The following is a 21,017-nucleotide window of genomic DNA, read 5'->3' as shown; positions in this document are numbered from 1 at the left end:
ATCACAGGAAGCCTGAGAAGAATTTGCCCCTGGGAATGACAGAAACTCCAGCTGGAAGAAGGCTCAGACAGGATTAGAGGCAAAACAAAAAGGTCAGGCTTTCATCTATGTGCAGTGGCACTTTCTGGTCTGAAGTATAAAAAGCAATTTTGCTATGGAAGTTTTCTGGAATGTCCATGACAAAAATGTGACTGAAGCTTACAGTCTGCTGTGGAGGTATCCTCAATATTTTAATCAAATTGTACTTGCATTTCTCTGGCAATATCTCAGGTCACCAGTACCACACAGTAGCCTCACCAGATGATACTACAGACTACAGTGGTTTCTGACTGAAGTACAGCACCCACAATGAAACTCAAGACGCTCATGCTGCCTGTTTGGAGATCTCTAATTCTGACTGCCTCCAAAAGATCCCCTCTTCCTCTGCTAAGAAAATACAAGTTTATGAAACATCTGTATTCATATTCCACCCCTTCAGTGCTTTGATGCTTTAATCTTCCTAAATCTTTGCTCCCTGTGGGGTCTCTCATTACTGTTCTGCAGAAGAACTACTGGCCAGCTGTGGTGAAAACCAGAGGTAGAAACAAAGCACCTAGCAACAAGTGTAACAAATCTAAGGAGGAAGAGAAACTGCATCAAGAAATCGCTCCTTCTATTTCTCTGAAAGTGGATGTCAGATCAGCAAGGCTTTTCTAATTAAGCAGAAATCCTGCAGCCACTGTGGATCAGCAAAATAAGTACATAAGAGATAGCATGTCTCAGTTGGGTTTGTCCTAATTTTCTTTCTAAAAGGAGCAACATTAACTTTCTTTTGTTTTCTTGGACACCAAGAAGCTTTCATGGCATTTACCCCAGAAGCAGATATATAAGTCTTTACTCCACTTGCATCTTATCTCTGCCACTTAGCACAATCAGAAACTTCACAGGAAGATTCAAGAACCCACGTGTCAGGCAATTACAGAGCAGCTGGCCTGTGGAGAAACAACTTACCCATAAGGATCTAGAACTAAAGTTGCAGGCCTTTAGCAAAAGGTTCCACCATTGCTGAAATGGTTCTACTTTGGGATCAAACAGCTATAACCAACTTCTAAACTGTCAAAAGATATAGAAGACATAAAAGAGGAGACTGGAAGTTGCTATCTCAGCAGGCTAATACTTGACCTCTGAAAGTCTAAAGATTTAAGATTTACTCTTAAATCTACACTTTATGTAACTGTGGACATTACAATTACCCATAGATTTTCCTCTCAAAATCCTGTTAATAAACTGGCCTCCATAATACTGGAGTTCGATCACACTGTCTGTAAAAGAACCCATCTCTTGTCAATCTTAAGTAGACTGTCTTTCAGCATTACTTAATGTGTTTCACTTGTCCACTGTGAACGAACAGAGGCACAGGTTTTAACTTGTGTATTTTGCAGACTTCTTTCCATCCCACCCTGAGATACCCCATCTCTAAAAAGAACTGCACTGAATTCTACAAAACAAATAGTGTAGAGATATCAGTGTCCTGAGAGAAGAGGATTAGATGCTGAACTGATGAATTTGCTAAAATACTATCTAAATTAAGAAATACTGCAAGCACAGAGTTACCCTCTACAGCTTCTGGAGAATATATTATTAGGACTTGTTGCAGTAGGGCTACCTGTTAGGGAGTTATCTTCCTTGAACTTTTATAAACTCATCCTGTTTGGACAGACTTTTCACATTCTGGACATCTAATGCTCTTATGTTATTGGAGTGCCAGAACTAGTCACCAAGAGGGCTACAATCCAATAGGCAATAACTGCTGGAAACTCTCCTCATTTCCGAGCCATCTCCCACACCCCTTCAAGACAGAACCGAGTGAAATCTCTCCTGCTCTCCCCAACCGTTCTTGGCTGAAACCTGGTCCAATTTCACCCTGTAAACACCTGATATGAACAGATGAACTGGGAGGGGCCAGAAAGATCTTCATAGCTTCAGAGGGGTGGAGGTAAACAGAAAAATAGTATATAAGATGCTTTGAGACAGACTTCTAAAGTGCATAGCCTCTGACAGGAGGGGTCTGAAAAAAAGCTACTTCTTCAGGCTCCACCTTCAGAGACTCACTTCATTGGAAGAAAGTTAGGTACCAGTCTGCTGTAGCACTTGCAGAAAATTTCATACCTACCCCAGCTGCATTCAAACTACCCGCAGTCAGCTGAAAGTTCTCTGTTGCTGTAAGCAAACATGCCAGCAAGATCCACTGCTCAGCTGGCATGGCTCTGCATTGTCACTCTGTCTGTGGCAATCTATCCAGCACTGCTGCAGAAGCCTCCTAAAAGGAGAACAATCAATGGGAATGCACAGTCCAAGATGACAGTCTGCTGTGATGAGATTAAGGAGCTCAAATTGCAAGTAGCCAACCTGAGCAGAATGCTGCAGGAGCTGAGCAAGAAGCAGGAAGGTGACTGGGTGAATGTGATCATGCAGGTGATGGAGCTGGAAGGGAGCACCAAGCAGATGGAGTCCCGCCTCATTGATGCTGAGAGCAAATACTCCGAAATGAACAACCAAATAGATATCATGCAACTCCAGGCAGCTCAGACGGTCACACAAACTTCAGCTGGTAAGGAGGGAGTCACCAAGCTCCCAAATACACCTCTTAATGGACAAAATGAACTAATGACTAGTTCTTAATGGTAGCATGTCCTACTAATGTGATTAGCAAGTATGTATAGTGAATACTTCTGCTTAAAGTACTTCTGTAAGCAGGTGATCCTGAGAAAACTAGTTTGAATTAATCTGTCAAAAGTCCAAAGATCCAGCTGTATTTTAATATCTGTAGGTTTGTCATCAGGGAGTGGAAAAACTGAACAGTTACTGTATTTGTACAGTGAGGGACTCAGCCTAATATTTCATTTTCTGAGCACTACAGTACCAATCCAAAAAGAAAGGGAGCTGGCTTTGTTAGGGAATGGCTCTGGCAGTAATATTTTCTGTGTTCACAGTGCTGACAGAGGACTAGAAGTTGGTAAAACAATTAGACATGCTCTCCAAGCATTAATGGAGATTTATAATTGTATCTTTATGACTATCTCTGAACTAGACTAAAAGAGTGATTCATTATTTGAATGATAATTCTCAAAAATTCAAGGCTGTAGATGGTGCAAGATGCAAACTGTGATATAAGCCTAGCCAGACCACAGTTCAATTGTTCAAAATTCTCTCCTCCCTGAGGGAAAATTTCACTGCACATAGTGATTGCACAGGCCTGTACTAAACAGGGAATGGAGGTGCATTTTGTAGGTCAGTTACCTGTAAAGCCACTTCTAGAAGAAAGCGTAACCTTTTTTGACTTTTCTCTTAAAATGAAATTCACTGCAACAAGCTTAAAACTTCCTTAAAAAGAAACTGCTGCTGTCTGGGATGACTGGGTTTGCCAAAAGCCTTCATTTGGACCTTTTTTTTTTTTTTTTTTTAATTCAAAGGAAAAACTTCTAAATCTATTTACTGAATTATTCTAAGAAAAAGTTCCACTTGGCTAGTTTTGGCACATCACTGTTTACAGTAGCTCTTAAACAAAAATTATACCATAACAAATGTCTTTGGAGCTGTAGTAAAGGTTTGGAAAAAATAATAACACACAGAAGAAACTGGCCCAGAAGGTATTTAAAACAGATGCATCTCACCTCACCAGGTAAGAGACATTTAGTCTGTACTAAATCAGAAACTGCCAGAATGGATAAAGCCTTGCCTCAGCTAGTTCATCCTCCTTAGAGGAACAGCCATGCATTTTACCATCTTCAGGTCAGCAACTACACCAGGAGGAAAGGAGGCTTGCAAGAGACTGACAGATGGACTGCAGCTAAAAGCCACCACCTCTGTCACGGGCTCTCGTGCCACAGGTGCTAAGCAAATATGCCTCATCCACAAACTTGGTTAGTCTGTTCAAGCACACCATCAAAACAGGCATCTGGCAGCAGGTCTAGCTATGCTGTTAGATAAGTCCATTATTATTTGGGGGGGACAGGATGGGACACAGCAAATATATACCTTTTTACCTTCCAGCACAGACACAGACAATGGCAATATGAAGAGAAAGCAGAGATGTCTCTTTGGATAGGAGAGGTAAAAAAAAAAAAAAAAACCAAACAAACAAAAAAAAACAAACAAAAAAAAAAAACCCAAAACAAAACAACAAAAAAAACCCCAAACAAGCAAACAAAAAAACAACCAACCAACCAACCAAAAAAACAAAAACAAAAACCCCAAACATCACAAAGTCCCAGCCAGTGCTACAACCTCTTTTTCCAATGCATGCATTGATCACAACTAAACCATTTCAGGAAAACATCAGACTTACAGGAAGCCATCTTCACTTAATTACTCCTTATATTACAAACTAAGCTTTACAGAAACCACACTTACAGGGGAGTTGTTCTTGCTGTTCAGATTCTTACTTTCTGGTTCTTATTCAAGTAGATGCTGTCTATGACTGTTCATCACTTTACCAGAAGAACTACCGAATTTCTGGTGTTTACAAGCTACCTCCTGATGAATTTTTGGGGAGTCCAGATCTGGAGGTAAGGATGTCAAGTACACAATGCATATTACAGGTCTTTTCAAATATAATCAAGAAATACCACAGAGATGAAAGGAGCGCATACTGAGCTATGATACCCTGCACTTTGAATCAGCATCTGTATGTGGGCAAAAACCTTAAGGAAGGAAGAAGTGTACCTTTAAGAGGGAAAACAGAAAAAGGGTCCATTTATTAAATTTCTTCCATGGCTTTTAAAAAAAAATAGGAATTTCTTCAAGTTGTGAAATCTGGAACAATGTCTTGTCTTGTGTTAAGAGAACTGAACCTTCCTAAGTCTACTGACAAGTTAACACTGCCTTTTTTTCCTGTTGTAGGTGTTCTGTGACATGGAAACAGATGGAGGTGGCTGGACTGTCATCCAAAGACGTAAAGTCGGTCTGACATCTTTCAATAGGGACTGGAAACAGTACAGGGAAGGATTTGGCAATATTCGGGGAGATTTTTGGCTGGGAAATGAAAATATCTACCGACTTTCAAGACGCCCCACTGTTCTGCGAGTGGAATTGGAGGTAATTAATAAGCTCTTAATTTCAGCAGCCAAAGTTTTTTTTGTACAAAGTGATTCTCTAGTAGCAGATATCATCTCCTATCTATATAGGAGACCCAAAGAATTTGCATGCTTTAATTAAAGGAGGAGGAGATAGGATAGACCTAGTGGTACATTCAAGGACAAGACAGAATTATGTTCTCCACCCTGCAAAGTCAGCAGGACAACCTTATCTCTGCATATAGATTATGTCTTAGGGAACATGTGGGGCTCTGGAGAATCCTGTGGAACCCACTGCATACAGAGATCTAACTGTTGAACACCTCAGACTTCAAGATTCACAGAGAGTTTTAAAGTTTTAAGGACTCCGAGTCTTTTCCTTTTACAGCACTTCCTTCCAGCCTGTGTACAAAAGAGTTTGCATTGTATTACCCCAAAACAATTTCTACAGTCTACAAAAGGCTTGATCTAGGCTAGTTTATAGCTGGTACAATAGCTTTGAGGGATGGGATATGTATAACAGAAAAAGTGAGCTGAAAGGCTTTATATCTAAAAGTCACTGTTTCAGAGAGGAACAAAAAAATTACTTGAGGCAGCACACTGAGACAAGGATGTTGAATGCAAGAGCTGTGCACCAGGTTTCCATACATATTGCTTAATACCAGCGCAGACAAGACTTGGAAATATGATGCTTTGCTCTGGAAAGTTTCTTTGCCTTAGCAGATAAGTTTCTGCAGTCTGAAATGGAAAAAAAAAAAGGTGAAAAATCTAAGACTGAGAAAGAATACACAACATGCACTGTATATAACTACAGATGGGAGAGTTTTTTCATAACTACTCTAATAGGATCTATTTCTTCTTCATTGTTCTGTGGCAGGACTGGGAAGGTAACATACGCTATGCGCAATATAAGCAATTCACCCTGAGCAATGAAATAAATAGCTATCGTCTTTTTGTGGGAAACTACAGTGGCAACACAGGGCGTGACTCCCTAAGGTACCACAACAACACAGCCTTCAGCACAAAGGACAAGGACAATGACAAGTGTGTGGATGATTGTGCCCAGTTCCGTAAAGGTAAAACACACATAAACACCTCCCTGTACTGAAAGAGCTGCCTGAGTAGTTTGTAGAGACCTCAAGACTTCCTCTTTCCAAGTAACTAATAAGTAGCATCTGGGTGGCAAATCGAGGGAGAGGTGACCAATTCTGGAAAACACACCCATTGTGGGATACCTGGCAGTTAAGCCTGATTTACACAGAGCCAGACTGTACGTTATAGACGTCAGTACTCTTCAGATGATGTCGTGTGTGCTCTCACCTACACATACTGTTACCCAGCCCGTTATACATATCTGCCAATCCACCAGACTATCTCAGATGTTCATGCAATTTAGTGATCCAGGAAGATACTCCTGTGTATCTATAAGGTTTTTACTGTTTCTTATATTTTTATGAAGTTTCTAGTTCTGGTATTAGCAACTTGTACTTATTGTCCTGTATTATTATCCTACATGCACCTCAAGGTTCAACTGGAATTCTAATCTTTATTCCTACTCTATTAAGAACCTCTAAATGAGGTTACTCTCTTCATTCAATTTATCTTTACGTGAGGTCTGTCACAAAGATAATTGTCTTCACTGCATCTTGCTCTTTATTTTTCATTTCCCCATTACGCCCCCATGTGACATCCAAATAAAACTGTTGTATCAGTAAAATAGTGCAGCTTACTTGCAGAGTCTAGAAGCCTTTTAAATGCTTTAAGATGCCCAAACTAAGAACCCAAATTTGTTTCCTATGCTAACTCTCAGAGACAGGAACACATCAAGAAAATATTAAGAGGAATGAGCAAACTAAATTAAAACCTATGGGGCTAATTTGACTATGTAATTGTAAAGCCTTTATGTATTTAGTATCTATGTTAATATTTTAATTTACCTGCAATCCCAGCTATTAGGGCCATAGGCTCCAGGGATGAAATGATGCACTGTGGTCACTCTCCTCAGGAAAGAGCAATAGTTCTTAACACAAAACATACCTGTTATAAGTAAATGGCTCACCAGAAATCTATTAATTTGTTTTCTGAAAAGGTGGATATTGGTACAACTGCTGCACAGATTCCAATCTGAATGGGGTTTACTACCGCAAAGGAGAACACACCAAGAATATGGATGGCATCACCTGGTATGGATGGCATGGATCAACCTATTCATTGAAGCGAGTTGAGATGAAGATCCGGCCAGAGGATTTCAAACCATAGAGGGAACCAATATTTGATTGTACAGCTACATGATGCCACTGCACAGAAGGTGGGCAATGGACAGATCAAAATCAGCCAAATAATTGCTCATTTCATCTATGCACAACAGCTACATACTGGCTACGTACACACACAAATGCTAAGGTACACTAAGCACCAGCCACAGCCACTAGTGTTATCAGGGCTCAAACTTATTTCCTCCTCTTATGGCTCTTTCCAAAGGGAAAAATACTGTGTTAGAGTAGGTTAGAACAGAATGCACTTACAGCACCTTCAGAAAATCTACTGGTGTTTTCACTAGCATTGTGACTTGATATTAACCAGCCAGGCAGGGACTAGAAAACGAAACCCTCCTTGTTGCCTTTCCTTCAGTGTCAAGAGTAAGCATTGCTGAGTAACTCCTTCCAAGAGGGACTCAAATAACAAAAACTACATACTCATTTCAAACCAAACCAGAGGAATCGGTGAGAAGCACCCCTAATGCACCTTTCTTTAGCGTATAATAAGTGGCTTACATTCTCACAGAGGAAAAAAAATGAAGTTCAAAAATTTTGGATGAATTAGTATTGCCCAGGTTCTCTCATGAAGTTTTACTGCCATCTCCTGCTACTGTCTCAAATAAGTCCCCACAGGGCTGCACCCAGGAGATAGTAACCCTGGAGGAAGGCTCTGTCCCATATGCTCTGTGATGCTTATTCATATCCACAGACCACCTAAAGATTGATAAACCAGAAAGCAACTTTCTGGGCTGCCACAAAATTATGTTCAGGTTAGAACATAAATGTGCTGTATGTCAGTAAGGCTAAGAGGGAACCACAGGTTAGGAAAAAAAAAAAATACAGACCCAACCACCCAGCCAGAAGACTCAACTCCAACACTTAAAATCACTGTATTCATAAGCAAAGACATTAGTACACACCAGATAATCCATAAGTGTCAAAAGTTATTCAAACATAAGGCAATGTTTGCTAGCATACCATGCTGAGGAATATTAAAATCTGTTCTGAAGACTACCCCAATTACAAGTTACCAAGAGATGTTATGTCAAAAATCAGTACGCCTCTCCCTTACATAACACAGTGTTAAAAAATAACAGTTAAAGAGACTCCTCCTGTAGCCATACCGCTGTTTGGATATGTTGGAAAAGATAGCTATAGTTAATATATGTATTTTTTTTCACCTTAAAGAGAGCTTGAGTCTAATTTAAATTGTTCATTCTTGTGTGAAATGGAAGAGAAAGGTGTCTCGGGAATTGTCTTACATATGTTTGACTATTCATACTGTAAATTTCAACTGTGTGGAACTATAGTTGCAACTATTTTAACTGTGGTCTATAAAATGGATTTTTAAAGATTTCTAAACTTTTTCTTTTCTAATAAATTGTCTTTCATTTTTAATCTTGATTTACTTTGAGTCTTTGCTCCTTAACTTACTTTTTGATACACAAAAGAAACAGCTACACAAGAGATTGTGGCCAAGAAAGGGAATACACTGAATTCTGTATTTTCCTCAGAAAAACAAAAAGAGGACAAAGGATGAATGAATGAATGAAAGAGGGGAAAAAACAGGAAAGCACAACTCCAAGGAAGTAAGAGGGCTGAAAAATTCACTGCATAGAGACAAAGCTAAGTTTTTGCTCAACCAAAATCAATTTGTCCATCTCAAATGGCAGAGTTAACATTTCTGTGATACGAAACTGAGATTCACATTTTAAAACATATAGTTTAGTACCAAATTCTGTGCAGGTATTTCAGGCTAACATCCATCTTGTTGACAAAGCTCAGGAAACAACACACTCTTGTTGTAAAATCTTCTGTTTGACATATGAAGAATGAGGCCTACCTAAGCTAGATGAGTAGTATTTGATGAGAAATTTTAATTAAGAACTTCAGCTTTTCTGGCTTATTTATATGTAGGTGTAGAAATCTCTCTCACCTAATTTACCGCCACTCTACAACATCCCATACTGAACTTGAAGGGTAGGAGGTAGAAATCAGAAGACTCCACTTTTTCCTGCACAACTTTCCACAGCTTCTATCATAAATTTAACCACATAATAGAAAGGCAGAACTCAGCACCTAGGAGCGTGCATTTGTAAGCTAGTTACTAAGCCCACAGCAAAGTGTTGTGGCAGCGAGTGAAATCCTAAGAATTGTCTAGATTCACCTTAATGGCATCCTAAATTGGGTACCGATGCAAGAGCAGAAATCTCAGCTGTGGTCCTACCTGATGAGAGATTCTAGAATGGCTGGGGTGGGACCCTTTTGAAATTCCAGCTCCTTGTAGTGAAGGGCCTTGGCATACGCTCGACATTTTGCAGCTCTTTCTCCCAGGAGGACAATGCCATTATCATCTCTCAAAGGCAGTGGACCCTGGGTAGAAGGACATACATCAAAAACAGGATGAGTATAACAAAAGAAAAAAGTCTGCATGAACTCTTCACACCCTTTCCATAGAGTAGACATCAGCCAGCTAGCCAGCATTAGGAAAGAGTTGCCTAACAGCATCTCTACCTTGTCACTGTGTTCCATGAATTCTGCCAAGTTCAGCAGTGTCTGAGTGACTTCTGCAATGTCCTGAGAAGTCAGGGCCAATTCAATGCTTCGGATCAGCTCATCCTGCTGGTCTTCATTCAGTTCAGACCAGCATGAAACAAAAGCAGCATTGAAGAGGTCTCTGAGGAAGAAAACAAGAGTGAGAGGTGGGGATTCATTATTCATGAGAAAAAGTCTACTTGACAGTGGACTTGCCTTCATATCCAGAGAAACAGAGCTACAAAATGCATTTATATGCCTACCGGCAACAAATAATGATTAGTTTTTATAAAGCTAACTTCAGTACCAAATACTTAGTGAAACCTGAATTTTAAAAATATGTAATAGGATGATATACTACAATAGTAGAAACTGTACTACCATATGCTAGCAAGTATTTTAAGCTAAAACAAACTCTTCATAGCAGCAAGGATGCTCTTCTCTTCCGCTATAAAAAAACAGGCCTAGTCTGTCTTAGATCACAAGCAAATATAGTGAAAAAAATCATTGTACATTTCTCTGGACACACATGATACAACACTCGTGTCTTCTGTGCTCACTAGTGGACTGCAAAAGCTGGAGTTTGTTTTAGTGGCAAAGCTTGAGAAAGAGGAAAGGTGATGAAAACCAGATATGGTGCCAGCCCTTGTCACTGCTAGTACTGTGGCGAAATACTGCGGGGTGGGTTTGAGATGCATGGAACATACGTGGAGGACACCAGCATTACCTCTGCCTACCTAGGAACTTTCATCATGTTGTTTGTCCTTCTATTTCAAAAGTTATAAAACTCACATTAAGACAAAATTAAACCAGGAATGAACACTCTTCAAACAGCAGTAGTCAGATTCATATGGACTGAGACAACCAGTGTATATCATGGAGATAGACAGGCAACTGCTTACAGGAACTCACAAGTTCCTCCAGACATACTGGTTACGAAAGAAATAAAGCACTGCTGCTTATTCTACTCAGAGGCATTTTTATTCACCCACAGTAGATCCTCAAAACTATTTCATGCTCTGCTGTTTTTCCAGCTTCACTTTTATGTGCCTTATGTTATTTGTAGACTAACATGCAAAATTCCACTGAAAGATTTTGTGCACATCACGGAGCAGCCAACTGGGAAGGGTGGAAACGAAATCAAGTTGCCAGCTATTTGATTTGTCCCATAGAAGGAACTATCTATTTATGGAACCTAGGAGCTTTTAAGTAACTTTTTCTACTTATAATATCTGGTTTGCATCTGCAATCTCAAGTGATCTGAAAAAAACAGAATTACTCTACCGAGCCATGGGATTATATGCCTGAGCCAAGGCCCAGCATGAGCGCAAGGATGGTGAGGAAGAATCTTTCAGCAGCTCCAAACTCAGTCTTCTTAACCATTCCAACCAGTCGTCTTTGGAAACTCTTCTTGCTGCTCCCCAGGCCTGAGGTACAAAGCAAGACAATTCAACTACCAAACAAAGTGCTATCCAAAAGCAGAAGAAATCCATCAGTAGGCAGCATTACTACTTTACAGCTCCAAATCACATTGTTGAGATTCCCTTCTCAATTCCCCGCAATCCATTACCTTTACCAGATAATTTGCAGTACTTCAGTTTCATTTCTAAGAAATCTTCCCAAAATATATTCCTATCATGAATTGCCAAGTATTTGAATAATTTGAATAATTTGTATTTGAATAATTCTTCCCTTACAAAAATACATCATGAACTGAAGCCACCGTTGAAACATCAGCTTAAAAATACTTAATGTGTTTATAATTACATTTTTAAGTCAAGCATTTTCAAACCCACCTATCCCACTACTGAACTGAGTGCTACATGCATTTACTGATCAAATTAGCCAGTACTTAGCTATTAAGTTCTACACTGGCTTCAAGAGAATATAGCACTATGATATAAGAGAAGTGGCTGATTAAAAAAGGCACAGGCTCTGAAATAGATGTCTCTAGAAGCTACAGATGATTCCTTACAATCTAGGAAGTCTTGTTCATACTTCACATAACAAGAAAGCGTCAATATTACCTCACAGCCATTAATAGTGATAATTCAGTTGCTCCTATCTTTAAAGTTGCTTAACACCTAATTTTAAAGAAAGTCTCAGACGCTACTTTGACCTCAGTTTTGTACAGAACTGACAACAGCAAAGAGATGTAAATAAATGTAGTTTACATGCCCTGGACAAACTCCTTAGATGAGCGGCACACAGTAGCTCCTCCCTTCAGCAGCAAACTCATGCTGTGCAGCACTCCAGCCTTACCTTCTGCAGGTTGATGGTGCTAACATGTAATTTCTTCATGGGACCTGTTTCCACAGGACCACTGGCCAAAGTTTCTCCCTGGTTGCTTCTCAACATTCGGTGCTGATAAATCAGGGGATCCTCCTCTTCATCAGCAAGAGTATAGCCCTACAATAAGTGGCTTACAATGAAGATCACACCCACACATATAAAAATAACTTTCTACAAGCCAAACGGATGATAAAGACGGAGCACTATTCAATCTCACAGTAAAATTTGTGAATCAAACAACTGTGTTTCATTATAATGATTACACCTCAAACGAGAGAACTTGAATGATATCCCTTTCCTACTCAAGATAACTGGTAAGAAGTCTTAGCTCCTAGCATTAAAAGCCAAACTAATACACCTTAAAACAAGCACTCTTTCCTATCTGGCTCACTAGTAAGCCTAAACCAGCAGTGCATTACTTGTTTACCACTAATCAAAATGAAAAGCAGTTACTGAGGTTTTGAAACGTGGGACATACTACAGAAAATACTGAGATAACAAGGCTTCCTTAAGTCTCAAAACTGTGCAAAAAATAGGATAAATCCACATACAAGAAGTACTGAGAAAAAAGTTATGACACTGCCTACAAACGTAAGTTCTTACCTAGAACTTGATTATTTCCTGTAGAAAAATCACTGCGATACTAATTGACAATAATTTTCCCAATGCAATCTCAAAGCCTTTTTAAGAAGTGGTACTTGACACACAAATACAGCAATCATCATTCTTCATTTTGAGTAATTCAAAGTGAAGTTTCCAGCTACATCTGTTTCAAGAAGAAAACATCCCCAAAGCTCCCTTATGCAAACAGCTATATACTCCTCAACTCACCTTTACAATTCTGCAGATAAGAACATCATAGCGTTGATGGTTAATTCTGTGTCGCACCAGAACTTTGTTCACCATCGGGATAAAAATCTGGTACTGTACAGGGGAACGCATCAAAAGCTAGTTACTCCATGTCACCAAGAGCATTAAAATTCCACCTTTGTTCCACTGATCTTATAAGAAGCCAACTGTGAAATTTTGCTTTCAGTAACTCCCAAAATAACTAAGAGAAGAAAAATCTGTTTTCTTTAAAATTCAGAGTGAGTGCATTACAAATATTCAACTTTAGAGCCTTGACCTTTGGGACAGTCCTTCCTTCTATGAGCTTCCAATACTAAGAATATTACCTTCTTTCCAAGCTGGAACACCAGAGAGGACAGGGTATCCATTGCAGTTGTTCGTAGCTCAGGGCTCTGATCTAGTGTTCGCACGATGGGATGAATAATCCGTGAAGCATAATCAGTGAAATCCAGGGACTCTGTCAAGCGGTCCACTGTTTCTAGAGCAGCTCTAAAGTCAGAACAGAAAGAACGGAAGACTTACCTCTCTTGGTATAAGACAAGAGAAAGGAGGTACAAAAATACATAAGCGATTCATGCTTAGTCTTCCTAGGCATCAATAGCAATAGGAAAAACAGGTCACCAGAACTCTGTTAATGCAGCTAGTACTTGCAGGACAGCTTGCAAGCTGCAGTGACTAAAATGCTGGCAGGTGAAAGCCAAAAAGTAATAGTGTATACCCAAGAAAAGCTAGTAACAGTGCTGTGACATCCAACCAAAAATAACCTTCCATAATGATTTAACACAGAGAAAACCCACAGAAGGAATTAAGTGGTATTTCATTCTATAGATGGCTAAGGCAGCCATTGCAGAACCTGGATATCACAGCAAAAAGAGACTGCAAATCCACCAACACTCACTTGCGAGCCACCACTGGGACATCTGGCGCATCGAATAGCTTTACAATGGGAGGTAGTAACAAATGAAGGTAGTCATCCAGGTTAGCTCCAAAGAGCTGGATCGCATTCAATAGCTGGAGGGAAAAATGACCCAATGTGACTCAAAGTTGCATAAGAGATGCGCTTTAAATAAGGCAGTATACAGTGAAAAGTTGCTTCAACCCTGCCACTGCTGAACTGCACTTACCCCACTTGCTTGCAACACACAAGCAAGAAGCCCTGCTGGAGCACAGCGCATCGGGCACACTCCTGCTTCGGCAATACCCGAATCAGCCCAGCTGCTGAAGCTTCCCACTCACCTTGACAGAGACAATGCGACTCTGACTATTGTCATGCATGAAGACCCGTAACATGTGAGGAATGAGCTGAGGCAGGTAGAGTTTGAATTCACCTCCTAGAGCTACTACAATTTGCTCAATAAGTAGGATAATTGTGCTCTGTATGGAGTTGTTCATGACCCAGAAGTCCTACAGAAGGCGAAAAAAAAAACGGGAAAAAAATTTAAAAGTTTTTCAACTGAGCTGTACCAATTACAAGAAAAGCAAATGGCAGAAAACAGTCTCTAGATACATTCAACATTCTAGGGAGGGACTATGCCTCCCTTAAAGACTAATATCAATTGGCAGTTTTGGTCTGTTTTTAAAACACTCTGTGCTTTCAGTATCTAGCTGTTAAAAACAACTTCTAGCCAAATGATTTTTCCTAATACTTCTAAGTGTTTGCAAACACTTTCACAAAGTGAAAATGAAGTGAAATGCCACCTATTTATGAACTCCAAACCCTCCTTGCTAAAACTATGTTTCTGAAATAAGTAAGTACAAAAGAACTCAGGCACTAGCAGAACCTAGGAGCTGCTCTCATTGCAGTTACTAGTAATAATGTATATTGTTTCAAACACATGTTGCTTCAAAATACGATTACTTCAAATGCATGGAATTCTGCACTTCATATGAGTTTATGAAGTAACACATACATACAGACAGAAACAGCATCCACCTTTTCTGACAGTAAAATGGTGGTTTAAAGACTGTACTCACTCTCATCAGGGTGACAATTTCATCCATATAGGGACGAATATGACTCCTCACAAAGGAAACCAACATCCCTAGCTGCTGGAAGAGGAACTGGAAGGAAGAAATGTGTAGTGATCAGTGTAGCTTAATCAAATGTCAAAAGCAATGCTGGGTAAATGGTGTTTCACAGGCCAATCGCAAGCTCATTTACCAAACAAATAGCATGCATAGCTCCCCTATGCTCAAAATCTGGGGCTAAATTCTTGGCAGCTTCAGCTCAGCCATTTGGGTTTTTGAGTGGGTGGGTGTGTGGGAGGAGTGGTTTTGGGTTTTTTGGTTGTTTCACCCCCTGCCCGCCCAGCCAACTTGCATGACAAATTTTGTGAGCTCAAAACCTTAAACAGTCAAACATACAAACAGGTGTTTATAATGTGTCAGCAATTTTATAAAGTTTCAGAACAGGCTTGCAAGCAGAAACACCTCAACTACAGAGCTTTGTAATTTATGTTTGAAGGATGCTTCCAAAAATTTAGCTCCTATTCTTTTCCCTCTTCCTGTAAACCAAACTGGCACACATTTTAAGATACTCTTCTGTACTCTTTCCCATCCCCACCAAGATACATTGGTGAAAAGTTACTGGGGAAGAGAGTTTGGTCCTTGCCAGAAATAAATTTTTTTGAAAGGTGGTTGATTGTACCATAGAAGGATTTTGACCAAGACAATTTTATTTGGATATAGTATGACAGTTTTGCAATTCCTTTTGCCCCAATACAATCACTCATGACAATGAATTTACTTTCAAGACTGGGATGAAATAACATGGGTTAAATTGCTTTGTCCACAAAATATAGTTTTTCTCCTCTAGGAAAATTAAATTTAGTATATAACTTAATTTTTTTTCATGCAGTATTTGAAGACGATAGTGACAAAATACAAAGTAGAGCTCAGAAAGAGAGATAACCAATGTCTGTGAAAACTAAGAAAGAAAGCAGTAACATCAGCCTCTTTAGTGAGAAGAATACACCTACATTTACCAAAAATTAACCCTGAGCTCTTGTACTATGCCTTTTTTTTCTGGTGTAGTGAGAGGATGCTTACATATAGGACAAGGACCTGCCTCCTTTAGGCTTTAGTGTCACGCGTACCCACCTCAGCTCTTCTCCCCAGTACACTTTCACCATCTTCTTTTACCTGAAAATTTTTAAACAGAGTGTGCACAACTGCATAGCTTTCAAGCAAGTTAGATCAGTCAGGTCTAGGAGTTCGGCCAACCCAGGCGTGTGAGATGTTTTCCTTCCAATCTGAGTAGTAGTTCAGTCTGGGAGAAAACAGCGGTTCTATAGCAGGGTGGGGATTCTGCTAAGGGAGCACCCATCCCACCTATAAAACACAGTACCAATAACTAGTACAAACTGCCCTTCCCACCCCAGAGATTATTTTCAGCTGCCTGAGGAAAAGGCTTGGCAAACAGCAGCCATCTCTGGTTAGGTGAACCTTAAGCCCATTATTATCTTCACACAATTCTCATTTCCTTCTAAAACTGTAACTTAAGTGGGAAGGAAGAGAAAGCACTGCTGTGGAATCACCACCCACACTGCTCTAAATGTTAGCAGACTGTAACAAATTGAATTTTCCTTCTCATAAATGACCCAAAGTACATGGTTGCATCAGAAATTTAAAGAATCTACCTCTATTATTTAATAATACTGTTTGCAACAGCACATTAATGCAGAGATCACTGAAAGCTCTGGAAGCTGTACAGGCTGTTTTCCTGAACAAGACCAGCTTGATAAAAAAACAGAATCAAACATTGGCATTCTAAGGATTATGCACAGAAGCAGCTGTTTCAATAAGAAGCAGAAAAATTGTTTCCACTGAATATTCTACCAAATGCTCACAGGAGAGAAAAAGCAAAGCTGAACCTCACTTCTGCAGCATGCTTGGCAGCAACACATAGCACAGCAATGCCCAAAGCCAGTCGCATTCTCTTTTAAAAAATGGATTCTTATTTTAGGGCGGAGGAAGAGGAATGAAGGAGGAGCGGTCCCCTTGTACACTCACCTCTCGGATGGCACCATCACAAACCCGTATTACATTAAGGAATGTTGGCATGACCTGGGGCAGGAACTGCACACACTTCAGCCCAAGAGATTTGAAAATAAAGGTGATGGCCTGAACTACCATAGTGTGGTGTTGGGACAAGGATTGGTCTCGGAAAATTCTCATCAGTGCCACCATAGAGACAGCTGGATAGAACTCATCCAGAGGGAGGTTTCCCATGTTCACCAACATCTCACTGGTACTGTAGTCCGCTAGGAAAAAAAAGGCAATGTCACAACCTATAGATTGAATGGTCTCGAATATCAGTTCAGAAGCCCCTGAGTTAGGTGAAAACATGCACACTAGTAACTTGTTAAGAAAAAGAAACAAACTTGTGACAATGAAACAAAACAACAAAAACAACACAAACAAAAAAAATCAAGACCTGTTTGTAGAGCAGAGCTATTCAATTGAAATAAATTCAGATGCTTACAAGAATCCTGGCTGGATTTGGACTCTGAGAGGCTGACAGCTGAAGCATCCCGTGACTGATCTATCATGCCAATGTTCACTTTGTGTTTGTAAGGGTCCAAAGCACCCAGCAACCCTAACACACGAATAGCCTGATAAGATAGAAACAAAAAGAAAATTCATCAGAACTTCTCCAAGGCAAAAGTCAACACATGAACCCACATGTCCGGAAAGGTCCTGAGGATTAAAGAGAGAAGACCTGGATCTAAAGTGACTGCCTGGAAAAAACATCAATGTTTTCCATTCAGTTGCGAGAGGCCATTTCACTGACTCAATGCTTTCACCCTCTTAAATCTGCTTATTGTACTTCTATCAACTGCAACAATGATCTTTCACATGCCTTCCCCCACCAAATCTATGTAGACACATTTATTTGACAGCCCTATCCCCCAAGAATTTTTAGAAGTTGTTGTGTGATAGCTTCATATTCATACCTCTCTACGGGTGCCCTGGTTCTGCTCAGTCTTCAGGAAGTTCAGAAGCACCTCCAGCAAAGTTGGGTACTTCCTGTATGGTTCCACCACATAACCGGTGCTGGCCACAAGCTGTCCCAGTGTCCAAAGAGCCACCTGGAAAGATCAAGCCCAGAGAAGATTAGTTCTGATCAGGAAATTTATTATGTCTCCTGATCCATCAGTAATTCAACTTCTGTAAAGTTTCTTTGAGCATCTTAGCATCACACTGTAAACCACAGTCCACAGTTTGAAAGCCTCTACAAAGAGTGATTTTTAATAAGCAATAGTAAAGAAAGTGATAATCAACAATTTGTTAGACTGACTGCCATAATTGCCTTCACTCAGAGATACAATTCAAGTAGACATTCAATTCAGTGAGCCCAAATCTTCCAATAAAAACTGCTTCCTTTTTTTTTTTTTCCCCCTTATTCTTTTCCTTTAACAATTCTGTGCCATGTCACAACAGACAGCCACCGCAATCCCACACTGCATGCCACAAGCGCGACCATACACTCCACAAGAGACCTGAGTGATTTAAAGGTTCACTTTAGCAACTATGATGGGACACATGGTTATGTCATTACAGCCTTGGTCACAGTGGATGGCAAGTTCAGTGCAGTTGTCAAATACTTACTTGTCTTTTAGCCAGCAGTGAGGAGTCCTGTAGCATGTCCATAATTATAATGAAGAGCTCATCCACCCACTTCCTCATTTCCAGCCCACTGACCTATTGGAAGACAATAAACAAAGTCCTTCATCTAGTATTGTCAAAAGCTTACCAACTGACAAGCACAGCAAAGAGGTACCTGCAGTATCCCTACCTGTGCAAGCTCCCCTATGGTAGCTAGGACGTTGTTAATCACTCCTGGATTTGGATCTGGATCAGGATCTTTCAGTTTCACAATTAGTGCCTGGTAGGTGAGAAGAACACATCAGAGTATGTTTAGAAGCCTCCTTGCTGTATTTACAGTACTCAGCATTACCTTTCCTTTTGTTTACACCTGAAATGGATTCCACAGGGGGTCAACTTGCATCATGGTGAGCATTTCAACACTAAATGAAACTTCCATTTCACAAACTTTCTGCAAATCCAGAATCAAGTTACACTACTCTGCCACATACAAGCATTACTGTAGGTAATTTCCACACCAATCTGATTTTTTCCTGCTATAAAGAAGCAAAACAACTGCAGCTCCTGAGTCATGTATCTACTTGCTATATCATCTCACCCCAAAGTCACCAAGAAACATACAGAGACTCTACCTTAAGGATAGGCTCCATATACGGACGAATGAGGCGTGGAGCGTTAGAAACCAGGTGACCCAACATCCTGGCACTTTGTTCTTTAATCCTGCCAACACCACTGTGTTCCAGCTCTGTTAGAATCTGCAAAAAAGACAACGGAAGCATAAGAACAGGCAAAATAAAGGTAGGCAAAATATCTTTGCATTTCCTCATCTCCTGTCCCAACAACAACAGAAAGAAAAAACAATCAATCTCAGCCTGTGAAAGGTGTTCTACATTTACGCTCCATCCAGCCATTTATGCCTAAATGAAGCTAAATTTAATTAGCATAAAGCTGAATAGGTGGCTCCAAAACCATCCGTGCTTATGAAGTGGTACTGTCCATTCACCTAAAAGAAACAAACATTCTTTCTCAATACAGATGGAAAGCACTCCAGCATAATGAACTTGGGGTGACATAATGACTGCTATCCTTTCCTTTCTAATACATCCTTAGAGCTTCAGCCCAAACATCTATCACTAGAAAGACTTCCTGAAACCTACTAAGCTGGGTAATAAATATTTTCCAAAAAAAGGCAGATATCCCCCCCATTTTCCCACACATACACTACAGCTAGATAGCCCCGTTCTTTAACACCATCTCAGTCTCAATATCAGCTACTCTATTTTCACTGCAGGCAACCCTCTTCATTACCTGGATTAACATCTTGCGCAGGAAAGGCATGACAAAAGCAGGGTTCATGCTGCTCAGGCGACCCACAGTACAGATGGCCAGCTCTCTGATTTCAAATACTTGATCATTCAGGGCCACAAAGAGAGCTTGCAAATTTTCCGCCTGGGCAAGGTGAGCATCAAATCGCTCATCCAGAGAAGCCAACACACAGAAACGTATATCAGGGTCTGTAAGAATACATTTGTTTCTTTTTAAATGCAGTAAAGTCCTGTTCTTATTATTGCCCTTATTCACAAACTGGCCTCAAAAATTCTTCACAACCTCAGGGAAATGCCGAGAGCTTCCGTAGCATGAGAAACTACATCAGTGTTTTACATGAGACACAGAGTAGGTCAGCCCAACAGATTCAGTGCTGCTCAGCACTGCCCCAGGACCCAGAGCAGCACAATGCCAACCTCCTGCACCTACAAGTGGCACATCTGGAGGCAGTGTGCAGAAAATGAACTCATCTTGGGTTATCATATTGCAACTGAAAGAATAAAAAAAACAAGATTCAACAGAGGGGACCATTCCCTTCCCAAACTACAAAGTTGAAGGCTACAACACAGAGCAACAGCAAAAGAAGTCTCAGGGGTCTACCTAGTTCAAAGGATTACCAAGGGCACCGTTTGAGTGTTTTGCACTAGTGTTCTATTAACATCTCAAAAATCAAGATCTGGGAGGAGAAATTGGGAGACTTTTTTAATTTGTAAAGAATGACAGCTTAAGTTAGTGGTAAATATGTTCAAATTCTACCACAACCTTAATATTGTGACCTGCTGATGTCCTAAAACTAATATGTGGTAGGAGAATCCTTTTCTCTGAACCCCACACTAACCTGGGTCGGTTATTCCAACAACAAGCAGTTTGCTGAGAACGTCAGCCACGACCTGCACTGCCGTCTGACTGACCACATGGGCATGACCACTGATCAAGTGGATGGAAGGTGTGAGCAAGCGAGAGCAGGTGCGGGCAGCTTCCATCCGGATCTCCTTGTGTTCGCTGTTCAGAAAGTGGTCTGCACAGTGCCGAACAAACTGAGTCAGAGAGTGGCCTAGAAAGAAGAACATGGGGAGTTGAACACAGGTTTACACCT

The 21,017-nt window shown here is 40.3% G+C and overlaps 2 protein-coding genes across 4 annotated transcripts in view; one reads left to right on the top strand and one right to left on the bottom strand.

The window, feature by feature from the left end:
• Positions 1-21,017, bottom strand: part of MTOR (mechanistic target of rapamycin kinase) — a 67,229-nt gene that overhangs the window by 37,614 nt on the left and 8,598 nt on the right. The window contains exons 12-29 of one of the 2 annotated variants that reach the window (XM_042794157.1): positions 20,760-20,975; positions 19,904-20,109; positions 19,228-19,350; positions 18,786-18,875; positions 18,599-18,691; positions 17,944-18,078; positions 17,472-17,601; positions 17,000-17,250; positions 16,088-16,129; positions 14,963-15,049; positions 14,225-14,392; positions 13,887-13,999; positions 13,315-13,477; positions 12,971-13,063; positions 12,110-12,256; positions 11,132-11,274; positions 9,827-9,989; positions 9,540-9,685 (exon numbers count right to left, since the gene is read on the bottom strand). In XM_042794157.1, coding sequence (XP_042650091.1) covers positions 9,540-9,685; positions 9,827-9,989; positions 11,132-11,274; positions 12,110-12,256; positions 12,971-13,063; positions 13,315-13,477; positions 13,887-13,999; positions 14,225-14,392; positions 14,963-15,049; positions 16,088-16,129; positions 17,000-17,250; positions 17,472-17,601; positions 17,944-18,078; positions 18,599-18,691; positions 18,786-18,875; positions 19,228-19,350; positions 19,904-20,109; positions 20,760-20,975 — 2,509 coding nt within the window. The remainder of the gene's footprint in view (positions 1-9,539; positions 9,686-9,826; positions 9,990-11,131; positions 11,275-12,109; positions 12,257-12,970; positions 13,064-13,314; positions 13,478-13,886; positions 14,000-14,224; positions 14,393-14,962; positions 15,050-16,087; positions 16,130-16,999; positions 17,251-17,471; positions 17,602-17,943; positions 18,079-18,598; positions 18,692-18,785; positions 18,876-19,227; positions 19,351-19,903; positions 20,110-20,759; positions 20,976-21,017) is intronic. The other variant, XM_042794158.1, reaches the window with a different exon arrangement.
• ANGPTL7 (angiopoietin like 7) lies at positions 2,162-7,557 on the top strand. 2 transcript variants are annotated; one of them, XM_009975991.3, is made up of 5 exons: positions 2,162-2,590; positions 4,447-4,547; positions 4,882-5,076; positions 5,932-6,130; positions 7,144-7,557. In XM_009975991.3, exons 1-5 carry the CDS (start codon positions 2,212-2,214, stop codon positions 7,311-7,313), a joined length of 1,044 nt encoding a protein of 347 aa, XP_009974293.1. In that variant the 5' UTR covers positions 2,162-2,211; the 3' UTR covers positions 7,314-7,557. The 2 variants fall into 2 exon arrangements, with proteins under 2 accessions (XP_009974293.1, XP_032863386.1); XM_033007495.2 differs by having other exon boundaries at positions 4,444-4,547.

This window comes from Tyto alba, unplaced genomic scaffold (assembly GCF_018691265.1).
Source record: "Tyto alba isolate M040663 unplaced genomic scaffold, T.alba_DEE_v4.0 Super-Scaffold_20000042, whole genome shotgun sequence".
Lineage (NCBI taxonomy): Eukaryota > Metazoa > Chordata > Aves > Strigiformes > Tytonidae > Tyto > Tyto alba.
The sequence above is the reverse complement of the archived record's forward strand: the minus strand, read 5'-3'. Positions and strand labels throughout refer to the sequence as shown.

Coding starts and splice junctions, on each gene's coding strand:
- ANGPTL7 (XM_033007495.2), top strand. CDS start 2,212: ATGCCAGCAAGATCCACTGCTCAGCTGGCATGGCTCTGCATTGTCACT. Junction 2,591..4,443: donor GGTCACACAAACTTCAGCTG/GTAAGGAGGGAG, acceptor TTCTTATTCAAG/TAGATGCTGTCTATGACTGT. Junction 6,131..7,143: donor TTGTGCCCAGTTCCGTAAAG/GTAAAACACACA, acceptor TTTTCTGAAAAG/GTGGATATTGGTACAACTGC.